Source organism: Adiantum capillus-veneris, chromosome 27 (assembly GCF_014529385.1).
Source record: "Adiantum capillus-veneris isolate H3 chromosome 27, ASM1452938v2, whole genome shotgun sequence".
Classification (NCBI taxonomy): Eukaryota; Viridiplantae; Streptophyta; class Polypodiopsida; order Polypodiales; family Pteridaceae; genus Adiantum; species Adiantum capillus-veneris.
The window spans coordinates 142,217,466-142,241,825 of NC_140957.1; the positions used below are offsets into that span (position 1 = coordinate 142,217,466).

General features: G+C 40.2%; 3 protein-coding genes across 12 annotated transcripts; 2 read left to right on the forward strand and 1 right to left on the reverse strand.

Annotated features, from left to right (window-relative positions):
• The first annotated feature begins 344 nt into the window (after window positions 1-344).
• On the forward strand, window positions 345-11,688 carry LOC147422860 (uncharacterized). 10 transcript variants are annotated; one of them, XR_015186753.1, is made up of 7 exons: window positions 345-532; window positions 714-1,010; window positions 1,185-1,566; window positions 1,633-2,556; window positions 2,629-2,768; window positions 9,935-10,112; window positions 11,516-11,654. XR_015186753.1 is itself a non-coding variant. In XM_086502719.1 (7 exons), exons 3-7 carry the CDS (start codon window positions 1,406-1,408, stop codon window positions 10,593-10,595), a joined length of 771 nt encoding a protein of 256 aa, XP_086358845.1. In that variant the 5' UTR covers window positions 345-532; window positions 714-1,010; window positions 1,185-1,405; the 3' UTR covers window positions 10,596-11,320. The 10 variants fall into 10 exon arrangements, 7 of the variants coding, with proteins under 7 accessions (XP_086358845.1, XP_086358844.1, XP_086358842.1 ...); XR_015186754.1 differs by having other exon boundaries at window positions 9,954-10,112; XR_015186752.1 differs by lacking the exon at window positions 11,516-11,654 and adding an exon at window positions 10,210-10,347.
• LOC147422861 (uncharacterized) lies at window positions 3,083-3,679 on the forward strand. The gene has a single exon (XM_086502722.1). It carries the CDS (start codon window positions 3,083-3,085, stop codon window positions 3,677-3,679), a length of 597 nt encoding a protein of 198 aa, XP_086358848.1.
• LOC147422862 (uncharacterized) lies at window positions 6,903-9,927 on the reverse strand. The gene is made up of 2 exons (XM_086502723.1): window positions 7,522-9,927; window positions 6,903-7,197 (listed from the first exon to the last, which is right to left on the reverse strand). The coding sequence occupies exons 1-2, from the start codon at window positions 7,650-7,652 to the stop codon at window positions 6,903-6,905; spliced, it is 426 nt and encodes a 141-aa protein (XP_086358849.1). The 5' UTR covers window positions 7,653-9,927.
• Window positions 11,689-24,360: the final 12,672 nt, after the last annotated feature.

Here is a 24,360-nt window from a genome sequence, read left to right on the forward strand (position 1 = left end):
GTGCTGCAAGCGCTACATGTGTGTATCCTTTTTCTCCACATCTGAATAGTATCTTGGGATTGGTTGCCCCCTACTTTACAATATATACATATATTGTAAAGTGTGCTGCAAGCGCTACTACATGTGTGTAGCCTTTTTCTCCACATCCGAATAGTATCTTCTTGTTGAATGGATTGGTTGCCTCCCTTGTAGTCTCTTGAAATTGATCTAATGATACTTTTGTGCACCTTTATGTCACGAAGCTCATGGTGCAACTCATTTTTAAGGTTAAGATTATCGTCCAACATTAAGCCATTTTTTGTAGCTATCTCAATAATACCTCGTCTGGAAATGTGCATTTTTCAAGCCCAATGTCTTACTATATTGCACCCTTGTGCATCAACATGCTTACAACTTGTAATTTGTTCTTTTTCCACTTCGGGACTACTCACAAAAGGCATTGGGCAAAGAAGAATTTGTGAAGGTGCCGCCAACAGCCAAAAAACTCAAGTATTTTGAGGATTTGCTTCTAGTTAGAGATCTCGGTCGCCAGGTAAGGCTCTGTATATGAATCTTGCGAGATTCCTTGACCTAGCGTCTTCTATAAGCTAATCATTTAACGGGTTGTATGTGAAGATAAAGTTCACTAAAGGAGAGAGCATCTGGTAGATTGCTCTTTGTCAATACGTAATTAGAAAATAGGGCAGATAATTGAGAGCTCTTTATTTTTGCAGTGTGATTGTAGGAATCAAAGGCGAGAAGTATTGCGTCAAATCCATGTCAGAAATAGAAGAAGATTTTTATGGAGAGCTGAATGACTTACAGGGTAAGCACCTGCTTGCTTTCCATGGGAAGCTCGAGCATAATGGAAAAGTTTATGGTATTTTGGAGTACTTCAGTGAAGTGAAAGAAAAGGACAGAGTTGGCACATCGTTGCAGCTCTACTTAGAGCTTGTTCTAGTCCTTCACTCCAGAGGCTGGCTACATAACAACGTATCACCAAGAGCCTTTGGGAAAGCTGCCGATGGAAGGTATTTGCTCACCAATTGATCTGTTCAAACATGCTGTAGAGAGTAGCAAAAAAACGTGGCAAATCTTGTAGGCATTTCTTCTCTTTGCGTCTTTTCCTTGTGGAAGAAATGTTATTGAATTTTGTAAATCGTATGGTGCCTACTCTGATTATTCTTGGTTGTTTGCTATCATAGGATTGTTGTTGCTGCCCTTGAAAATGTATGTAGAACTATGCAACTACACCCTCAAGTATGTGTGAAGGAACAGCAGAGGTACCGCGAGTCGATACCAAACCGGGTTTTTTGCGGACAGTTCCATGGGAGCTTGAATTACGCGGCATTGAATTTACATTTGGGCTTCAATCCATCAGTGGCCATGAACAGATTTGGAAAGCCTTTTTTACACATTGTTTGAGATGAGGTATTTTTATAATGCTTATATATATATAATTATTGTTTTGGCTTAAAGCGTTTCTCTTTGGTTTTTTCGCTAGGTTTAATACGGCTTTACCTTGGTCAACGAGGAAGGGTACTGATGATGGTATAGTTACAAGAGCAAAAACAGAATTATTGTTGGGTAAGTCATCTATATATATGCATGTGTGTACGCGTGTATCTGCTGATCGGACAATTTTTGTTGCAGGCAGAGAAGTTTCAAGCGGGTTAAGGGCAATTGATTGCCAATTGCTTTATGATTTGGCAATTTCAATACATGGTGAAGATGAGTGCGCAAAAGCTGAAAGATTGCTACTGAATATTGAGGTAATGCTAGATACTATGAGTTGGTTCATTAAGTCAGTGGTAAAGTGTGATGTGTCATCGCTTTGGTTTTTTCCAAGCTTTGTTGGGTGTCAAAAGTTCATTGAGAGTCACTTCTCGATACAAGGAATTTGAACCAAGTGATGCTAATCTGGCATGGCAAAGAAGCAGATTTCTTGGAAGGATTTTAGATTCTGTGTCAGAGAGAATCAAACATGCAAAAGAGGATCTAGGAGATCAGGAGGGTCTCATTGACGAGGCCTTTCTTCTTGACTCTAAAATAAGTAAGGATATGCGAATGTCAAAAATCATCACACGTGTTGCTGCTACAGGGGTGGAAGGTGAAGTTTGGAGAATTTTAAATTCAAGGGGAGTGTTGGGCTCAAGGGTAGTTCTCTCAACAGAAAATAAAATGTATAGGATAAGGAGAAAAATGCTTGAGAGAGGCGGTTCAGAGATTGATTTTATGGGTTTCTCACGCTTTTCTTCCTTAAAATTCATTGAGCTATGTCAGGATGATCCACAGCTTGATGTAAGTATGGTGAGCTTTCAAAAAGCTCAGAAAATGCTAGACGTGGAGCTTCAACATGATGACAATCTTTCCCTAGTTATACAAGAAGCATTGTGTGAGTGCAGAGAGTGGCGGCTCTATCAGAAATTGGAGCCCAAGGTTTCTCAACTCTTATCAGAGGACGAGTTTTACATGGTTGTGGAAGTGACCACGTCGAGAGAGGTGGATGATGCTATAAATAAGGTGGCTCAACTAGAGGCTGATCTATGGCTACTGTTGTGCATCTTGAGTGAGAAGGTTTGTTCTTTGTTAATAATGTGCATGCCATAGTCTTATCAAGGATAATAATATCTCTATGTGTTCTTGTAGGGTTTGTGTGTAAAAGTACATCCTCTAGAGCTCACGAAGCTTCCCATATGGAGCATATTGGCTTTCACAGGAAAAAGCTCATTCTCCAAGATATTGAATAATGCATTGCGGAAAAAAAATCATGAGTTTCCTTGCTGCAGGTATATCAATTTGAAACGTTAAGCTTACAGTTGCTTTTATTTGTGTGTGTCTCAAAGGATGGAGATGTATATGTCTGTTACATGTGTGCCATGTGCAAAGTGTGCGTGGATAAGTTTGGAAGAGAGAGAGAGAGAGAGTTTGCATTACTAATATGGCGCATGATTCTAGAATTTTGATGATGCAGGGCCGTTTGGTTTGGGGATTTTTCAACAATGATCCAATCAGCAATATGTTTACAGCCGTTCGAAGTTGGGGCAATGAAGTTCAAAATTTGATGATTGAGACTTATCTCAACTCTGAAGTAAGCGTATCTATGTCTGATGTACAACTTCAGAAAACAAAGGATCTGGACACAAAGTTGAGCAGTGTGGACGCAAAAGTGGCAAGTCTCGACACAAAAGTGAGCAGTGTGGATGCAAATGTGGCAAGTCTGGAAACAAAAATGAGCAGTGTGGACACAAAAGTGAGCAGTGTGGATGCAAATATGGCAAGTCTGAAAACAAAAGTGAGCAGTGTAGACGCAAGAGTGGCAAGTCTCGACACAAAGTTGAGCAGTGTGGACGCAAAAGTGGCAAGTCTAGACACAAAAGTGAGCAGTGTGGATGCAAATGTGGCAAGTCTGGAAACAAAAGTTAGCAATGTGGACGTAAAAGTGGCAAGTCTGGACACAAAGTTGAGCAGTGTGGACGCAAAAGTGGCAAGTCTCGACACAAAAGTGAGTAGTGTGGATGCAAATGTGGCAAGTCTGGAAACAAAAATGAGCAGTGTGGACGCAAAAGTGGCAAGTCTGGAAACAAAAATGAGCAATGTGGACACAAAAGTGAGCAGTGTGGATGCAAATGTGGCAAGTCTGGAAACAAAAGTGAGCAGTCCAACAAGAAGATACCCGTCCACGACAGTTCCTACTTGAGCTCTCTCCTGAAAGTGGGTGGAAGGATTATGATTTCCTACGAGATGAGCCCCTAGTGACTGATATCACACAAGAGAAGGAAACAAGCAATGCACAACCTCCTAGAGCTTTGAGAGCAGGACACTGGGTCAACCAGACTAGAGTTGTTTCAGAAGGCAAACAAGCAAAATAAAGAGAATGAAGATGCGGATGATTAAAGGCAAGAATAGAAAACCGCTGATACAAAACCCAACAACCAGTAGGAAAAGCTTCTAAAGGCAATACACAATAGAGCTCACAATAATATTTTAATGTCATTCAGTAGGGTAAAAGACCAAATATAAGCCCAGACACAAATCCAAGTGTTAACAATGTCATGCTAAATGTAGCTACTAAGGTCTTCCAAGCCTTCTTAGGACATCTTGTATCCCAATATTAAGGACTCCCATCTGTTGACTCAACTGTTCCACACTCGTACCCAAATTGCTCACTACAGTCTCTAGAGTTGCCACTTTTGCGTCCACACTGGTACCCAAATTGGTGGACGCAAAATTTGCTGATTGAGACTTATCTCAACTCTGAAGTAAGAGTATCTATGTCTGATGTACAACTTCAGAAAACAAAGGATCTGGACACAAAGTTGAGCAGTGTGGACGCAAAAGTGGCAAGTCTCGACACAAAAGTGAGTAGTGTGGATGCAAATGTGGCAAGTCTGGAAACAAAAATGAGCAGTGTGGACACAAAAGTGAGTAGTGTGGATGCAAATGTGGCAAGTCTGGAAACAAAAGTGAGCAGTGTGGACGCAAAAGTGGCAAGTTTCGACACAAAGTTGAGCAGTGTGGACGCAAAAGTGGCAAGTCTCGACACAAAAGTGAGCAGTGTGGATGCAAATGTGGCAAGTCTGGAAATAAAAATGAGTAGTGTGGACGCAAAATTTGATGATTGAGACTTATCTCAACTCTGAAGTAAGCGTATCTATGTCTGATGTACAACTTCAGAAAACAAAGGATCTGGACACAAAGTTGAGCAGTGTGGACGCAAAAGTGGCAAGTCTCGACACAAAAGTGAGTAGTGTGGATGCAAATGTGGCAAGTCTGGAAACAAAAATGAGCAGTGTGGACACAAAAGTGAGTAGTGTGGATGCAAATGTGGCAAGTCTGGAAACAAAAGTGAGCAGTGTGGACGCAAAAGTGGCAAGTCTCGACACAAAGTTGAGCAGTGTGGATGCAAAAGTGGCAAGTCTCGACACAAAAGTGAGTAGTGTGGATGCTAACGTGGCAAGGTTGGAAATAAAAATGAGTAGTGTGGACGCAAAATTTGATGATTGAGACTTATCTCAACTCTGAAGTAAGCGTATCTATGTTTGATGTACAACTTCAGAAAACAAAGGATCTGAACACAAAGTTGAGCAGTGTGGACGCAAAAGTGGCAAGTCTCGACACAAAAGTGAGCAGTGTGGATGCAAATGTGGCAAGTCTGGAAACAAAAATGAGCAATGTGGACACAAAAGTGAGCAGTGTAGATGCAAATGTGGCAAGTCTGGAAACAAAAGTGAGCAGTGTGGACGCAAAAGTGGCAAGTCTCAACACAAAGTTGAGCAGTGTGGACGCAAAAGTGGCAAGTCTCGACACAAAAGTGAGTATTGTGGATGTAAATGTGGCAAGTCTGGAAACAAAAATGAGCCGTGTGGACGCAAAAGTGGCAACTCTAGAGACAACAGTGAGCAATTTGGGTACCAGTGAGCTCAGTTTGCGTCCACACTGGTACCCAAATTGCTCACTGTTGTCTCTAGAGTTGCCACTTTTGCGTCCACACTGCTCATTTTTGTTTCGAGACTTGCCACATTTGCATCCACACTACTCACTTTTGTGTCGAGACTTGCCACTTTTGCGTCCACACTGCTCAACTTTGCATCGAGACTTGCCACTTTTGCGTCCACACTGCTCAGTTTTGTTTCCAGACTTGCCACATTTGCATCCACACTACTCACTTTTGTGTCCACACTGCTCATTTTTGTTTCCAGACTTGCCACATTTGCATCGACACTGCTCACTTTTGTGTCGAGACTTGCCACTTTTGCGTCCACACTGCTCAACTTTGTGTCCAGATCCTTTGTTTTCTGAAGTTGTACATCAGACATAGATACGCTTACTTCAGAGTTGAGATAAGTCTCAATCAGCAAATTTTGCGTCCACACTAATCATTTTTGTTTCCAGACTTGCCACATTTGCATCCACACTGCTCACTTTTGTGTCGAAACTTGCCACTTTTGCGTCCACACTGCTCAACTTTGTGTCGAGACTTTGCCACTTTTGCGTCCACACTGCTCACTTTTGTTTCCAGACTTGCCACATTTGCATCCACACTGCTCACTTTTGTGTCGAGACTTGCCACTTTAGCGTTCACACTACTCAACTTTGTGTCCAGATCCTTTGTTTTCTGAAGTTGTACATCAGACATAGATACGCTTACTTCAGAGTTGAGATAAGTCTCAATCAGCAAATTTTGCGTCCACACTGCTCATTTTTGTTTCCAGACTTGCCACATTTTCATCCACACTGCTCACTTTTGTGTCGAGACTTGCCACTTTTGCGTCCACACTGCTCAACTTTGTGTCGAGACTTGCCACTTTTGCGTCCACACTGCTCACTTTTGTTTCCAGACTTGCCACATTTGTATCCACACTGCTCACTTTTGTGTCCACACTGCTCATTTTTGTTTCCAGACTTGCCACATTTGCATCGACACTACTCACTTTTGTGTCGAGACTTGCCACTTTTGCGTCCACACTGCTCAACTTTGTGTCCAGATCCTTTGTTTTCTGAAGTTGTACATCAGACATAGATACGCTTACTTCAGAGTTGAGATAAGTCTCAATCATCAAATTTTGCGTCCACCAATTTGGGTACCAGTGTGGACGCAAAAGTGGCAACTCTAGAGACTGTAGTGAGCAATTTGGGTACCAGTGTGGAACAGTTGAGTCAACAGATGGGAGTCCTTAATATTGGGATACAAGATGTCCTAGGAAGGCTTGGAAGACCTTAGTAGCTACATTTAGCATGACATTGTTAACACTTGGATTTGTGTCTGGACTTATATTTGGTCTTTTACCCTACTGAATGACATTAAAATATTGTTGTGAGCTCTATTGTGTATTGCCTTTAGAAGCTTTTCCTACTGGTTGTTGGGTTTTGTATCAGCGGTTTTCTATTCTTGCCTTTAATCATTCGCATCTTCATTCTCCTTATTTTGCTTGTTTGCCTTCTGAAACAACTCTAGTCTGGTTGACCCAGTGTCCTGCTCTCAAAGCTCTAGGAGGTTGTGCATTGCTTGTTTCCTTCTCTTGTGTAATATCAGTCACTAGGGGCTCATCTCGTAGGAAGTCATAATCCTTCCACCCACTTTCAGGAGAGAGCTCAAGTAGGAACTGTGTTTGGACGGGTATCTTCTTCTTGGACTCTTGTGTGCCCAGTTCTTGCTTGTCCAAGCCAATGAGTGAAACCAGGGGTATCTTCTGTGCTTGTCTCTTGTTCCTGTGTCTGTACACCAGAAATGTTTCCAGCTAGAAAATATGATGAAGTAACTGAACGGTTTGCACCCTTCCAGTGTGCCATACAATAGCTCTCGGTGTTTCGGCTTCATGGTTGGTTCCGCTTGAGAACTTTTGTTGCACTTCCCTGCTTCGTCGTTGCATGTTTCAGTTTAGTGTTCTGCGGTGGCGCTTTAGATGTAGCACTAGTATGGTGAGTCTCTTCTTCCTTTTACGTTTGTCAAGCTGCAGAGACTCACTCATCCTCTTCAGTCTTGTTCATTTCTTCTTCAGCTGAGGGTCCAGTTCGAATGGCCTCTTTCGGAGAAGTAACCCTGATGCAGGAATCTCCACAGTCGTCATGACATCAGGAGCGTTCTCAAGACCATGTGAAGGGTCTTTCTCTAGGCCAGTGATTGTTTGAGTTGCAGCGGCTGTTTCTGAATTTGCAGCTGCAGTTTGCATCTCAACTAGAGAAGATAGGTCAGCCACTACTGTGAGATGCTACAGTGCTCAAGTTCTCTCACCTGCCAGTCTTTTTTAGGTACCTTCCAGCGTTGAAAAAAGTTCCTCTTTACTCTTGGCCCTCCTCTCTCTCTCCACAGATTTACTCAAGTTTGTTGTCCTCTTGTAGCTACTGCTGGTAATGTTATCTCGCCGCAAGGTTCTGTATCTCAGCCTTTGTGTTGCGACTTGAATTTCTTGAGACTACTTCAGTCAGTTTCCATGTGAGGAGCTCTACTCTGTCTGTGTATGTTGTGCCATCTGATCCTTGGGAGGACCTTTATCTCTCATTCTCAAGAGACTTCGCTGTCATCATGTCCTTGATGTTCGCTGTTTAGGGTTACACAAAGTTGTCTGGGTCCAATCTTGGTGGACGGGAGGTGGGTAAAAAGCAATCCCTGTGAGAACTTGTCCATTTCCCATGAAGGGCTTTGTGCGCTGTTTCTCCTTAGCTCTCACAAATTCAGCATGGATGTGCTTTGCATAGTTCAGCTGAACTTGATACTGCATTTTAGGAGCATATCTGAAGATGGATGCCAACTCCAATGTAGGTTGTGTGTATCTTGGAAGCCTGAAAACAATGAAGTGCTGATAGAACAACTGCAAGGGAAATTCAATCTCTCTGGAGGAGGCATATGCATCCGTCACCAAGGAAAGAGGCATTGGTGGTATGCTGGTTATTCCTGAATGTCTACTCCTTGTGGCAAGCCCAAAACTTCTCTGATGAAGTCAGGTGTGATTGAGTTTTGCAATCACTGATGGTACCAATTACTAAGCCTTTTGGATATCCAGATGGTTCAGTCGCCTCTGCATGTTAGTCACACAATCCGAGGATCGCCAATGTGTGTTTGAAGGGTGGTGTTTGTTGCATATTCCGAAAGCTGTGAGGGAGGACTGTGGCTTGAAGTCTTTTTTGTTTTCTTCATCCTTGAATTGGATGAGAAAGATGTCCATTTGGTGCTGCTGTAAGGTCTCCTTAAGCAGCCAACAGGTGGTCATCCACTTGATATTTTCTTGAGTCCAGCTTCTAATGGTTGAAATTCTTCCAAGCTTTGTGGCTTCGAGTGGCTGTAGAACTCAAAAATCCCCAAAAAATCTCTTTGAGCAAAGCTGTAAAGTTTAACGAATCAAAGTGGTTCCTACATGACAAACACGTCCACATGAATCATCCACACACGGTTTCACTCTTCTCGGCCCTCATTCAGAGATCCCAGTTGAAATTTTTTACTTGTCACTATACAGGGAGTGTTTGCAATGTGGGTTCATGCAGTCACCAGCTGGGCAGTAGAGGTCGGAAAAGTTTCGTCAGCTACTCTCTGGCATGGTAGTCGACACCGCGTATTCGGTTCCACGATCAACTTGGCATGCTTAACATATCAGCATGCATGCTTAGATGCAGCTAGTCATGGTTATGCACTCAATTCATGCCTTCCTGACATCTATTTCTTAAAAATACAAAACTCGTCAGATTTCCGAATCCGGATGAAAGTATGCCTGATTTGTAGATTTCTCTTCAGGCCCTCAATGCCACTGGGCACCAAAATGGGACATTACTAGCACCACTTTCTGCACCTCTCTCCCAAGGGGTTCATGTTGTGTCCCGCATACATGGACATACACCTGTGACCTCTCACATGGGATCAAAAACGCTAGTGGACAGATCCGAACCTCATCACATAGGTCAGCCTCACTTTGTTGCTGACGGATCGCTTCCCTCAAGTGGGCTTCATAGCTGCCTCTTATATCTCATGCTACCTTGCCGAGAATTGCATCAAAACACGCGTCAGGGTAGTATCCATTAGGAGAACTACGGGCTCACTTTTGGGCCTTTTAGGTATGGAGAGAGAGAGTGGTGCTCGACCAATGAGGACATTACCGTTTGAAAATCAGCATTTTAGAGTGAAACTCGTTGAGAAAATAAGGAAAAACAATTATTTTGTTATTCAAATTATACAATGTCACACTTTCAAAGCGTAAATGGTGTAGCCGTACTAACTTTGTACCGAAGAATTTTAGAACTTGCATTGAAGGCTACATCCAGTATCTATGTTCCCGCCTAAATGTAACTTTGAGTAACTCTACTCCCCTCTTCCCTTTTTCATATTTTCGTTAACTCTACTGTCTATTCTAGTGCACACCATGCCTAGCCCTCGAAGGCCTAGCACTACAATTGACTCTGTTACCATTTTTAATAGTTATACTACAAATGATCAGTCGTTGATACAATCTAGAATAATTATCAGGAGTTGGGTACTATTGCAGACGGAGAGGAGGAAGAGGAGGCTTTCAAGGGTCAAGTTAAAGAGTTGAAAGTGTGTGCACAAAGCAAGTGGGTGAAAGAGGTCTTCATACAACATGGTTACAGACTTAAGGTTGCAAACATCTCCTCCTATTTTTCCACGGCATCGGCCCAACTATATGGTACTTTGAGCATATATCTCATTCAGTGCATGTTTATTTCCAAAAGCATGTTTATTTCCAAAAGCTTATGGTTGATATTATGTTTGATATGGAGTAGATATTTATCCATCACACAGGACGGATTGGCAACCAATTGAGAGCATAGTTAGGATTTTTTATGCTTTCCATGCATTTATTGGTGAGCAAATGTATCGAGGAAGATTGCACAAGGAGTTTACAGATAATGGAATATTATTTTATGATATGTCATATTTGGAACCCCGAATATTGTTTGCTTGGGGTCATGTGACTCATTTGCCACTTCCATTGTTTGACAGCAAGGATTGGTCTTTGTCAGCGTCCCAAACTAGTGAAAGATTCAGGAATAGGTTGTTTAAGGATATACAAAAGTCCCTCAAGTATTCGATTGCTACAAAGATTGTTAAGCTCAGTCTATTTATGCCTATTGAAGTGTTTGTAGATTTCTTCTTTGATGGCAAATAAGAACGACCACAACAATGTTCATTTGCAAGTCTTACATTAGGAAGAGCATGGGGTCAAGGAGGGCCTCTTTGTTTGACAGTTTAAGGAAGTCAAATCTTGAGTATTGAAAAAGTAATCAAAGGAAAACTTTTAAATTCAAACAGACAAAATGGCTAGTTTATTTGAATTTAAATTTCCCTCCCAAAATGGATTTCAAAATCTAGCAAGTAAAACTATATCATGTAGCATATCTATGGAAAGAGCTCGATATGTAGATTGCAGATCTATGTTCTTCGCTCAAATCGGAGATCATATGTTGGAGTTATGGAAGACCAAAAATCATAAAATTGTCCACCTCCTCTTTGGAAAAAAAAGTGCATCATTTGACCACTCTTACACATCTCTTACACACCTTCCATTCTTCCATACATGGTATACACCTATTTGTCAAAATGTTAATCACCTCCATAAGCTCATGGAAAATAAAGAGGCCCTCCTAACCCAATCCTCTTCCTAATGAGCTGTTTGGACCTTTTAGATGATAATTGGGATAGGAAACAATCGAAAGGAAAAATCTGCATTTTACAAAAGAAGTCCATAATTTGCAAGTACATTATAAGCTCTCATAAGTTCCTAGTATCATTTTATTATTTTAGATATCATCTTCTTAGTGGGCAACTTATTCCACTCGACCAAGATATAGAGTCTAACTCTGAGAAAAATGGAGATCTACTTTTGAGAGAGCCTACTTATTGTGATGGACACGATGTCAAGTACAACTCTTGCACAGCTTATGGTAGATCTTACATATGAAGACCTACCACTGCTGCCACAAGTGTATGCATTCAGTCTCAACAATAGAAAAGTAGAAACTAAATGGAAAAAATTCACTTGTCTTCAATGTCTTAAATTTATAGATACTAACACTTTGTTTTCCTTAGGTTCCAAGACGCAAAGAGAAAACAACATTGTGCAAGGAGTCCCTCTCGAATACACTTCACTTGATTGCTTCAACCGGAGGCTAGGTCACGAACCCTGTGCGCGCAATGAGTGCACCCAAGATGTACACCCCAAAATGATTAATACAAAGATATTTTGCGTCATTCATACATTGTCTCAAAATCACAAACTTTCTATTGTCTCAAGGCTTTATACATTGTAATTTTTTAATTTAAAATTTATACAAAGGGGTGATGATTTCCCTATTGCTACCACTGCTCCCCTGTCCTCTCTCCTAGTTGCTGCTCCTTCTCTCTAGGGGGACACTGGTCTCGGGTGTCCTTTCACATTTCTCGAATGCCTAGACTTTGTCTATGGCGTCCCATGCATCTTGAACCTGTGAAGGTTCACTTTGTTCTCTCTCTTGAGGTTGATGTGTAGCCAATCCTCTGCTTCTGTGGTGTTCTCATAATATTGATTGATTGCTTCTTCCATGTCTCGAACCTCATCTTGATATGCTGGTACCTCTACCTCATTTCTTGGATGCGGGCTAGTTCAAACTCTTGAGCTCGTGCGCTTTCCTCTCTTGACCGACAATGCACCAAAATTATAATATGATGAATGGCTATTACAAAAAATTTGCACACATCATATGGGTTGTAGTTATGTAATTGAAGGTCCTGTAGATGCGTGATAATAAGAAATTAAGTAAAGAAGTATCTTCTTTTCATACAGGCATTGCAGCAATACAAGCACTAAACAACATGCGTACTTATGTTTGGTACATCCAAAATTTGGCTTAGAAGGAGCATAGCATTCATACACGTCCTCCAGCCACATCCGAAATCATTAATCTGAGTGGGCATGCTAACCCATCGATACTCAATGGCAGCATCTAGATCATTTTCTAACAAAATATGCTCCACACAACAAATAAATTTGAATTGGCAAGCTTCTCCCTCATGGACTTTGGCTGAACGGTTGTGGGATCCTCTCTTTCCTCCTTGTTGGGCTCTGATTCTACCTCTACAAGGAAGCAGGATGACGCTCGAAGGCGGGGTTACTTACCTCTAAACTTCTCCCATGTCCCTTGCCTCGATTGCTACCACTACTCAATGTCGTCTGTCCCTATTGCTACCACTGCTCCCCTATCCTCTCTCCTAGTTGCTGCTCCTTCTCTCTAGGGGGGCACTGATCTCGGGGGCCCTTTCGCATCTCTTGAATGCCTAGACTTTGTCCATGGCGTCCCATGCATCTTGAACCTGTGAAGCTTCACTTTGTTCTCCCTCTTGACGCTGACGTGTAACCAATCCTCTGCTTCTGTGATGTTCTCATAATATTTATTGATTGCTTCTTCCATGTCTCGAACTTGACCTCATCTTCAGTCTGCTGGTACCTCTACCTCATTTCTTGGATGCGGGCTAGTTCAAACTCCTGAGCTCATGCACTTTCCTCTCTTGACCGACAATGCACCAAAATTATAATATGATGAATGGCTATTACAAAAATATTGCGCACATCATATGGGTTGTAGTTATGTAATTGAAGGTCCTGTAGATACGTGATAATAAGAAATTAAGTAAAGAAGTATCTTCTTTTCATAAAGGCATTGCAGCAATACAAGCAGTAAGCAACATGCGTACTTATGTTTGGTACATCCAAAATTTGGCTTAGAAGGAGCATAGAATTCATACACATCCTCCAGCCACATCTGAAATCATCAATCTGAGTGGGCATGCTAACCCATCGATACTCAATGGCAGCATCTAGATCATGTTCTAACAAAATGTGCTCCACACAACAAATAAATTTTCTCGTGGAACTACATACGTAAGCACTTTCTCAATAGGGCATTAGAAACAGACAAAAGCATAAAGAAAACCCTTATTCCTTTACATACCCATGGAATCCCCTACTTTTCTTGGAGTTTCCGTAGTAGACGAACTTCGCTTCATTGTCAAATAACATCAGACTCCAATGTTCACTACATAGAATGAAAACATCAAAACTATCAACGATGAGAAATAGCAAAACCCTAAATCCAACATACCTTTGCATACCGACACAAAACTCACCTTTGATTGTAGGCAGTGATAAAAAAGAACGCTAGATCCCAGTTTACTTTGTTGAACCATCCCAACAGTGTCAGAAATGACATTACGTTGTTCTGAAGCATAGGTGATATAAGCGGATCTATTACATAGATTTTATCTTACACATTTGCATGCAGAAATGAGATAGCGTATCTGACATGAAAAAGAACTATCCTTTAAAATGGTTACTAGATATATAGAGAGAGGTCAAAACGAAGCAAATACGGATCTTGAAATATTCATATAAGTCCCTCATCGCTTGGTTTTGACCTGGGTCAATACCAAGCGTTTAGTTGCCTTAAAGATTTCCAAGTGTCTCTATTCGCTCGGTACTGACCTCAAACTAAGGTCAATATTGAGCGAATAGCAACCTTGTAAATTTTTGAGGGTCCCTATTTACTTGATACTGACCCAACAACGTCACATAATGAACCTTATCCTTACCACATCGCAGCGTGGACGATTGCATCCATTACGTTGGCATTGGAGAAATCAAGCATGGAGAGAAAATCTTGTCGGTTGAGGTTGATAATGGAGGCCCCTCTGATCGTCTAGAAAGAGGAATATGTGATCCAAGAGGTGCTGAATTGACAAGCATTTATAGCTCCTCTTCGTTTCCTTTGTTGATATTCTCTACAGTATGCCAGTCTTCTTGGACACGTTCTTGCTCTTTGCTAGCTTGATGTTGCTCTACGATGGTTGGCCCACCGGGATCTTCCCTTATTGGCTTAGGGTCTGAATTGGCAAGCTTCTCCCTCGTGGACTTTGGCTGAACGGTTGTGGGATCCTCTCTTTCCTCCCTATTGGGCTTTGATTCTACCTCTACAAGGAAGCAGGATGACGCTCAAAGGCGGGGTTACTTACCTCTAAACTTTGGACCATGCGCCTCCTTAATGAGCATCATGTCTATTTTCATGACATTTGGTGGACCATACTGCATGAGAATATGAGTTCGTTTATTGCATTTACACTAGTTGTCCTTGTGTGATGGCCAACCCACGTGTCCTTTTGGAGTTAGGGGTCGGCGTCACCATCTCCAAATAGGAGAAATAGATTGGCCTTGTCGTTTTTGCGATCTTGCTCTCATCCACCTCTCGCGATCTTGCTCTCAATGACCTCCAAAGCTTTGAGTCTGTTACTGTCACGTGGACATCACCCCTGTCATTGCCTTTTTGAGATTTTTCTCTCAGCCACCTCTCACGATCGTGCCCTCAACGACCTCCAAAGCTTTGAGTGCGTTGTTACATGTCGCATTCCCATCGACCTCGATGCCATTGGATATTGTAGAGACATTCTCTCTCTCTCTCTCTCTCTCTCTCTCTCTCTCTCTCTCCCATGCACCCTGGCTAGCTCTCCTCTGCCTGTGTGTTTCACGTATGTGCGCACCTTAGTCACGGGGTTAGGGCACAAGGGGAGAGTAGTCGTTAAGGTTGGAGCACGGTAACAATGGGTTGAGATTCTCCATGCATAGTTGTGAGGTTAAAAGCATAGTGTAATAATGACCCCTTGTCTGATCGTGCAAGGCTATGGTTGCTCATTTAATGCTCTGTTTGGGCATTGTAAGTGAGTGGGCTTAGATAGGCTATGGTCACAGAGGCTTCATTATCAGTTATTGATAACTAAGCCAATGATTCTCAGACAGAGTATTAAATGAATAAATAAGCGGGTGAATAACTAAGCGAAGAGTATTAAATGAATAACTAAGGATTCTTCATGCCCTTCTTCGCTTGGTTCTGACCCTCTGTGCCGAATGAACGCGGAGATATCGTGAATTGTACTGATAAATTTTCTTGGGTCAGAACCAAGCGAAGAAGGGCCTGAATAGTCCTTCAAGCCCTCTTCTCGCTTGGTTCTGACCCCAAATATGCATGGATAGTATCGATACGATCACTCGAGTCAGAACCAAGCAAATATGGGCCTTGGGGGATTCTTTATGTCCTTACTTGCTTGGTTGCGACTGCTATTGCCATGTCCTTGACTCTACTAAACAAGCGGGTCAGAACCAAGCGAGTAAATACCTTTAGAGTATTAAATTAATAACTAAGCCTCTTGCATGGTTCTGACAGACCTCTCAACGCACGGGTCAGAACTCAGTGAATAGGGGCGTCAATAATTTCACAAGGGACTCCTTCTCTTGGTTCTAAACCGCTGTGCCAAATGAATGTGGAGATACCGTGAATTGTATTGATTCTCTTGGGTCAGAACCAAGCAAAGAAGGGCCTGTAGAATCCTTCAATTCCTTTGTTCGCTTGCTTCTGACCCCAAATGGGAGTGGGTACAACATGAATAGTGAGCCTGTCTGCTTCACATGGTCGTCAATGCACTCTACCAAACATATATATATATATATATATATATATATATATATATATATATATATATATAGATACATACATACATGTGTGTGTGTGTTGTAGTATTTAAATTAAATACATATACACAAAGGAACATGAGGTTCAAAATACGACTGGCTTTAGATGACTACGCAAGGATTTGTACAGAAATGACTCGGTCTTTGATTCATTAATGTAAAACAAAATAAGAATGAAGTATCACTCTAATGATTTTATACAAAATTAACAAAACTATTGAGGTTATTCTAGTTGAAACCTCAAGGGTCTTCAGAGTCGGTCTGCAACATGCTAAACCTTTTTAAGTCAAGATAGAATTCTCACCTGCATCCATATGGTCAAGACAACAGATATGTTAGACTTGGCTACGTATGGCAGGCTTCAAAGAACCTATCATTTGTTATCCATGTCCAACTTAAACTTTATCAGACTAGTTACCGTCCTAAATAGTGTTTAAGAGCAAAAAACTTAAGAATTTCTACTTCTTATCAAATTGTAATGTCCAAACAAAGACTTTTAAACTCTTAGTTTATTTACGCTTTTGAAAGTATTTAATAGTAGTACTTTACTACAAAAAACCCAGGTAATTTCTAAATTTTTTGAAGTTTAAAATATCCCTATCAAAACTACATTCTCAGAGTAGCACCATATGCTCTAGCCTTTAGAGTAACCGTTTTCCGTATCAAAGAGTTCCAATCTGTCCAGTCATCCCTAATTTAAACTTAAATATGTAATTACAGCTTCAAAAAGTAATTTGAAACGTATTGCAAAGTAACAACAATCATGTTGTATGTCTCAAAGTCAAACCATTCAACTAGATCAACCCTCTCCTACCATAAAAGTGAGAGTGTTCCCAAGTTAGTAAACAATAGCGTTATACCCTAAGTAGAGACCAAAACAAACCAAGGTTAGCTTAACACTAATTCAGCAAGTTCAACAATCAAAAGGCCATTATGGAATTTCTACAAGGCTTAGCTTGTTTGATCTTACCACAGTAGAATAACTTCAGCGAGGTGAAAAAAGTCAGGCTAGCATAAAAGTGATCAAAGCTAGTAAATTACCAGCAAAGTCAGCACACGAAGCCAGCAAGACAGTAAATAAATCTAGGATTAGCCAATTTTAACTCCAAATTGTCAGAATAAACACTACCATATAGTGGACCCTACGAGACCCTTCAATGTAGAAATAAAAATACCCACTACTATAAGTCTAAAACTAGCAGGTGGTGTTTATTTAAGCAAGCTCAAAAAATAATCTTTGTAAGCAGTAGACCATACCCAAATAGAACCAAATTAAGAAAATAGAATCTAGTCCCAGCAAAAAAGACTAGCAACAGCCTGAGATAAGGATAAGAAGATCAATAAATAAGCCCTAGACCGGATCCCAATCAAGACCACATCCAACAGAAATTATCAGTTAGTGAAGCTCAGGTAAAGATAAAATCCCAGTGTGCCACTATCATTCCTTAAAACTCTTTAAATATCAAACCCCCAGGCTAAAAGTATGCTTTGGTGGTACAAAAAGGATTGTCCTTGACAGCACCTTTGACAAATCTTTGAGTTACAATTTTTATATGTTACATGAAAAACTACCTATCATATTATATATCACTGGATAGATCTTCAAAAGAAGAATCTAAAAACACAAGGTCCGAAAAGTTTTGACCTAAACTACAAAAATTTTACCAATCCCCACTTTTTCATTGGTAGAAGTAAAATAGGTACTTTTTTTGTACCACCAAACCACGCTTTCACCCCCTAACTAGGGAGAGCAATCTTTATGTCTAAAGTAGGCTCACACCTTAGTATTGAAGCATCAGTTAAATTGATATCCCAACCCATATCCAGCAGAGCATGCCAGCTCTGTGTAGGATAAAAATCCTAATATAGAACTCAGCCAAGTCATGCCACTTGAATCAAATCCAATTTTTTGAGCAAAAGGCAGAGAAATACGAGTTAATCCCAAAATCCATCATATTCCAAGTTAGTGAATTCATAAATCTATCAATCCAGAGTTAGCAGACCCTAGTCAATGGGCTCCATGGAAATAGAGCATCATACCCCAACTTTTGTCTTTCTCATGCTAAATCCCAAGTAGTAAAGCAACAAAACTAGGTCGGTAATGATATGTAAGCAAAAAAATTACTGCTAGAATCCACCACCTTCTTCTCTTTAGATCCCCACAATAAGCTACCAAAACGAATGATAAGCATTATTAAGGTAATTCAGAGATTGCATAGCTTATGATAGAACATCAATAATGCAATTCTCTCAAAAAGTCTCACACACACTAAAGTGAATAGGCCAAGAGTTCAACAAACCAGACAACAACCTTATTAGAGAAAAGATCAGCAATATCTAGAGAAAATCCTCCTTTTTTGTGCCCAAGTGTTCCCATTAATGTATATCCATAGCCCTCGGCATTCCTAACTAGTATGTTACTCAAGCTGAAAAATCAGAGATCTCATTATGCAGAGCATCAACGACATGCATTAGGGAAAATTTGGACTCACAAAGGGGCCTTATAAGGAGTTTGACTTCCTCTCTCATGGCCAAAACGGGCGTGCGGTAAAATTTTTGCAAATCAACTCTAAACTTGGCGGAGATTTGGCAGTTAGAATATACTCTTCAAGCTCTTTCTATTGATATATAACATGCCATGAGATTCCTCATATTTTAAAAGATTCTATTTTTTATTCTCTAGATTCTAGACGGAGTTGTCACATCACAAGAGAATCAAAAATAGAATCTTTCAAAATATGAGGAATCTCGTGGCGTGCTATATATCGATAGAAAGAGCTTGAAGAGTAGATTCTAACTGTCAAATCTTCGCCAAGTTTAGAGTTGATTTGCAAAAAAATTACCTCACACCCGTTTTGGACATGAGAGAGGAAGTCAAACTCCTTATAAAGCCCCTTTGTGAGTCCAAATTTTCCCTAATGAGAGGGAAAGACTAGACAAGGAAAGATTGGAGAAGCATATTTAGAACAAACAGGCTAAGTAGGAGCAGGAATCAGTGGAGCGTAAATACAAGCGCCGTGGGTAAGGCAAAAAGGCTCAGCAATAGCACGTCTCTCCTATGTATATTTTTGTGATGTAACTTTATGGAGTTAATAACAGTAGAATTTTTGTAGAATTTAAAACTATGTAAAGCCATTTGATATTGTAATATCATGATGGGTTCCCAATATCAACGTCCAAACTTGTTTTGACTTTCATTTGAGATGTTAAGAACCACTTTTTGTGCTATAAGATTATTTTGTGACCAAAATGGGTTTGTTATGTGTCGATTAGCATACTGGGTATGCTAATTAGCATACTGGGTGGGTGTGCTTACTAGCGTACCAGGTATAATGATTGTATGCTAATTAGCATACTTGGTGGGTGTGCTAACTAGCATACTGTCTGATGGCTAAGGGTCTGAGTAAGCTAGTTAGTATACACTTGAGTAAGCTATCCAACATAAAAAGTATGCTAGTAAGCATACCCAATATTTTTTCAACATACCTGGTATGCTAGTTAGCATACAATATGCTAGTTTGAAAACCTTATATTTTGTTCTTTCTTAGGGTCTGAGTAAGCTAGCTAGCATACTATGCAAGCTAGTTAGCATACATAATATGCTTATTCGCACAACTATAGAATACACTTGAGTAAGCTAGCCAACATAAAAAGTATGCTAGTTAGTATACCCAATATTCTTATTAGCATACCTGGTTTGCTAGTTAGCATACAATATGCTAGTTTTAAAGCCTTATATTTTGTGCTAGTAAGAATATTGAGTATGCTAACTAGCATACCCAGTATTCTTATTAGCATACCTGGTATTCTAGCTAGCATAAAATATGCTAGTTTGCAAACCTTAAATTATGTGCTTGCTTAGGGTATGAGGAAGCTAGCTAGCACAGTGGGTATGCTATTTAGCATACCCAGTATTCTTATTAGCCTTACAATATGCTACTTTGAAAACCTTATATATAAGAATATTGAGTATGCTAGTTAGCATACTCAATATTCTTCTTAGCATACCTGCTATGATAGTTAGCATACAGTATGCTAGTTTGCAAACCTTATATTATGTGCTTGCTTAGGGTCTGAGGAAGCTAACTAGCACAGTAGGCATGCTATTTATCATACCTGCTATTTAGCATACCTAGTATGCTAATTGTATGCTAATTAGCATACTTGTATGGTAGTTAGCATACACTATGCTATTATGCCAACATAAAAAGTATGCTAGTTAGCATACCCAATATTCCAATTAGCATAGCTGGTATGCTAGTTAGCATACAATATGCTATTTTGCAAACCTTGGCTTAGGGTCTCAGTAAGCTAGTTAGCATACCCAATATGCTAATTAGCATAACTAGAGCATACACTTGATTAAGGCTGGTTTTCTGAGCATAACCGTGAAGATAGTTGTGACAAGCTATTTAGTGTACACAGTATGCTAATTGTATGCTAATTAGTATATTTGGTATGCTACTGATCATACCCAATATGCTAATTAGCATTCCTGATATGGTAGTTAGCATACAATATGCTATTATGCCAACATAAAAGGTATGCTACTTAGCATATAGTATGCTAGTTTGCAAACCTTATATTTTGTGTCGGCCTAGGGTCTGAGTAAGCTAGTTAGCATACCCAATATGCTAATTTGCACAACTAGAGCATAGACTTGATTAAGGGTGTTCTTTGGAACATAATTGTAAAGATAGTTGTGACAAGCGTGGAAGGAAGTAATCATGATTGGCAGTGACAAACGCGATAGCCATATACACACACAAGAGACACAAATGTGAGATAACTGCATTTTTCGCAACAAAAAGATTATTAAAAATCCTTAGTTTACAGCTTTAAAACTAAAGGGCATGCTATTATAGATTGCTTCATGGATTTAGGGGTGATTATGTACAATTTCCTTCTCTTTGGGATGTGCTACATAGGTATTTTGATACATCCTACTATATGTGAAAGTAGGTGGATGATGGGCTACTGGTGGTCTAGCTTGAATGTATATGCATCCAGTTTCTTTTAATACAATCCTTGCATAACATAGGAGTATCTGTCAATTACATTGTTCAATTCATCGATGTACCCCTTCTCCACCTTCTCCCTTGCTGCATCACACTATGGCTAGGTAGAAATCCACCTCCTCAGTCACACCCTCTTGTTCTAACCAATCATGGTGTAGCATAAAGAAATGTTGTACAAACAATGTGTCATGCACCTTGTCATCTGATATGAAGAAGTGGATCGTTATGACTACCTCCTCTTCCTTGAGGTAGTACGTTATGTATAAAAAAATGGTTATTTGACTAGAGTGCCAATGCATTGACTGAATCTCATTTTTCTCCTTAAAGGCATAACTCTGCAAAATCAACAACTAAAACAACCACACTATCCAAAAACCTAAGTAGAAACTTATTGAATTGTTGTGCTTGCCATCAAGCTATACAATTATCAGTGATGAAGATCTTCAACTTGGTCTTCAAGAGTTGAAGGGACTCCCAACATTGCATTTCCTTACGCAAAAGATCTTTTCTTTTTTATTGTTTCCATGCTTGTTTTTTGCTTCTACATATGCCAATACTTTCACAATAATACTTTACCTGGCTTTGTTATCTCTAAGTAGAATAATCTCATCATCTTCACTGTAGCATCGGACAGTGTTCCAACCAATATACCAAGAGCCTAAGAAATTATTCCAAGATGTCAGGGAAATTTCAATTTGAAAATGATCTTCAAAATGTGCCCAAAATAATTATTCTATGCTATTGTTAAGGTAGCTAAGGTATGCTACAAGAGGGAACATGGGAATGGGGGATAGTGTTGCTTACATGTGTGAAGGGATGAGGAAAGCAAATCGGGCTCACAAAGTAAAGGGAGAAGATAGGAAGAGACTCATTCAAGAAAAGAAAGGAAGGAGGAAGGGAGTCCCAAGCAACAGTGCATGGAAGGGAGGATGTAGTCATAGAAAGGGTTTCGAATGGGGAGGGCATGGCCATAGAGAGGGTTGCAAATGGGCAGCAGCAACCACGTAGCACCAACATTGACCGCCCGGCATTGGCGGCCCATATCCGCTACCAAGCATCCCACATGCAAGTGCCCACGCATACTTGCTAATCTTTAGTTGATGGTCTATGGATTTACATGCTTTGCCTCCCTCGTCCCACCTCGCACACCATCTCCCTCATCACATCGTTCAAACACATACCAAAACCAAATTTATGGATCCAAAAAAATTAGATGCGGCAATAACATATGCATATACTTACAAAGATATCCCACATCTTAGTGCATCGGATCAAGGGGTTAGGGTGGTTGAAAAAGGGACATCAAGTTCGGAAAAACTTTGAAGGTGATAGGGGAGTGACATGAAAATGGGATGGTTGTTGGTCTAAAAAACCGTGACCAATTTGTAAAAAGAAAGAGTTGGAACTTCAAAAGCAGAAGTAAAGCAAAAAGAAAATGGTTGCTTTGGTTACAGAGAGGTAGGACATGCGAGGGCTAGTGCCCAAGGTTGAAAACTTTGAAGAGTGGTAGTGAGCCAAAGAAAGGCAATAAATTCTCTAAGAAAACACACAGAATGTAGTAGTTAGCCCTTGAGCTTGTAGAGTATCAAGAGGTAATTATTAGACACCTAGATAGATCTCACACCTATCTAGTGACATAGACAATGTGGCGGTCCACAATAGGCCTGGATGACCTAGTATGCTTCTCAAGGGGTTCACTATGTGTAAAACTACCATATCACGTGCGTTCAAGACATGTTTGTAAAACCCCTTATCTGTGAATTTTTTTAAGAATATAATGTACCCTTTTCTTTTAAAATCTGTAAGTTTTTTTCAAATTTGAAAAAATAATGCCCTTCTATATATATATTTATGTAACTTTCTAAAACTTTAAATGCCCTTTTGTTGAACTCACGTGATAGGTTACATTTTTATTAGGTGACCTCCCCAAGGTATGCTTATATGGTACTATTTGTGACCATAGAGTCATCGTCATTACAGATGACAAAGTGAGCCATAACTATATGAACTATTCACTATTCAAGAATTTATGCTTATCCAAGTTGCATCACAATCATGAGTACATTGATGTTCAACAAAGGTTCAAAGACTGGTCTCTGCCAAATGCTTTAGTGAATTGGTGGACATCCAAAACATCAGTGTTCTATAGAGTTTTACTAGTAGATTCCAAGATTGATTTAAAGTGTAACAAAATCTATCATCTCTATCTGTCTCCCTCTTTCCTCTCATTCTCTCTCTCTCTCTCTCTCTCTCTCTCTCTCTCTCTCTCTCTCTGAGATAAGAAATGCATCCAAATCATGAGCTGATATATGTAAGGATAACGTGGTTTCTACATCACCTATCATGCAAGCCATCGTCCAAGCAAAGAATATAGAGAATGTGGACACTCAAGAATTGCAAGAACGACACAAACAATCAAAGAACATTGTCATTCGTGGAATCAAAGAGGAAAGCATGGAAACACCTCAATCTCTTGCAGTTGCTATTAAAGAGTTTTTTCCTACATACTTTGGCATGTCTGGAATCATGGCTTATGGTGCACATCAAGTTGAAAAACAAAGAGTCCCTCCCTTGGGAGAACGACCTATTGTATGTACCATGGCTGATGAGGTAAAGAGAAAGATCATCCTTGAGAATAGTTGGGTCTACCTCAAAGGAACGGGTTGTAATGTATATGAGGATCATACTCTTATGCAACAAAATGCATGTCCGAAAGCATATGAGGAAAGAAGCAAGAAGGTTAAGGTGTCATCTCAAGAAGAAAAGTCACTTGAGGAGGATGCAAGTCCACCCAAAAAATAGAGACACATGAGATCAACTCACGCTTGCGAATAAGCTTTTGGAATTATAATGGGTATCCATGGAATGCGGAATTGGCATTGATGAGCTTACCAATGACTCAGATATGATAATTCTTGTCAAAACATGGGAGCATGATGCGCAATGAATTCTTGGATTTGACAAATACAATGTGCATTCTTTGATGTGGGACAAAAATTGCAAAGCAACGTAGAGGTCAAGGAGGTATAGCATGTATGATCAAAAAGGGTTTAAGAGATGTTTCCATTGTCAAAGAAGATAAGTATAAACACTACTTATGGATGAAATCATCCTACCAAATGGTCAACTCATGTTTGTGGCTAGTTGTTACATTCCTCACTATGACTCCAACTTTTATGCTTGCTTGGACATGGATAGAGATCAACCTTTTATTGAACTAGAGGAAGACATTGCTCATTACAAGGACCAGGGTGAAGTCATTGTCTTTGGAGACATGAATGCTCGCACAAATACGTTACAAATACAACACACAACAAGTCGACATGCCGCATGTTTCAAGAAGAATGGATGACTTATACATGTAT

Bases quoted from the DNA above. Each gene is read 5' to 3' on its own strand.
- LOC147422860 (XM_086502714.1), top strand. From the start codon at position 1,801: ATGTGTCATCGCTTTGGTTTTTTCCAAGCTTTGTTGGGTGTCAAAAGT. The intron at 2,557-2,628 runs GTTTGTTCTTTG...GTGTTCTTGTAG, and splicing joins TGTGCATCTTGAGTGAGAAG to GGTTTGTGTGTAAAAGTACA. The intron at 2,769-2,953 runs GTATATCAATTT...TTGATGATGCAG, and splicing joins CATGAGTTTCCTTGCTGCAG to GGCCGTTTGGTTTGGGGATT.
- LOC147422861 (XM_086502722.1), top strand. From the start codon at position 3,083: ATGTCTGATGTACAACTTCAGAAAACAAAGGATCTGGACACAAAGTTG.
- LOC147422862 (XM_086502723.1), bottom strand. From the start codon at position 7,652: ATGCAAACTGCAGCTGCAAATTCAGAAACAGCCGCTGCAACTCAAACA. The intron at 7,198-7,521 runs GTTACTTCTCCG...TCTGGTGTACAG, and splicing joins GTGGAGATTCCTGCATCAGG to ACACAGGAACAAGAGACAAG.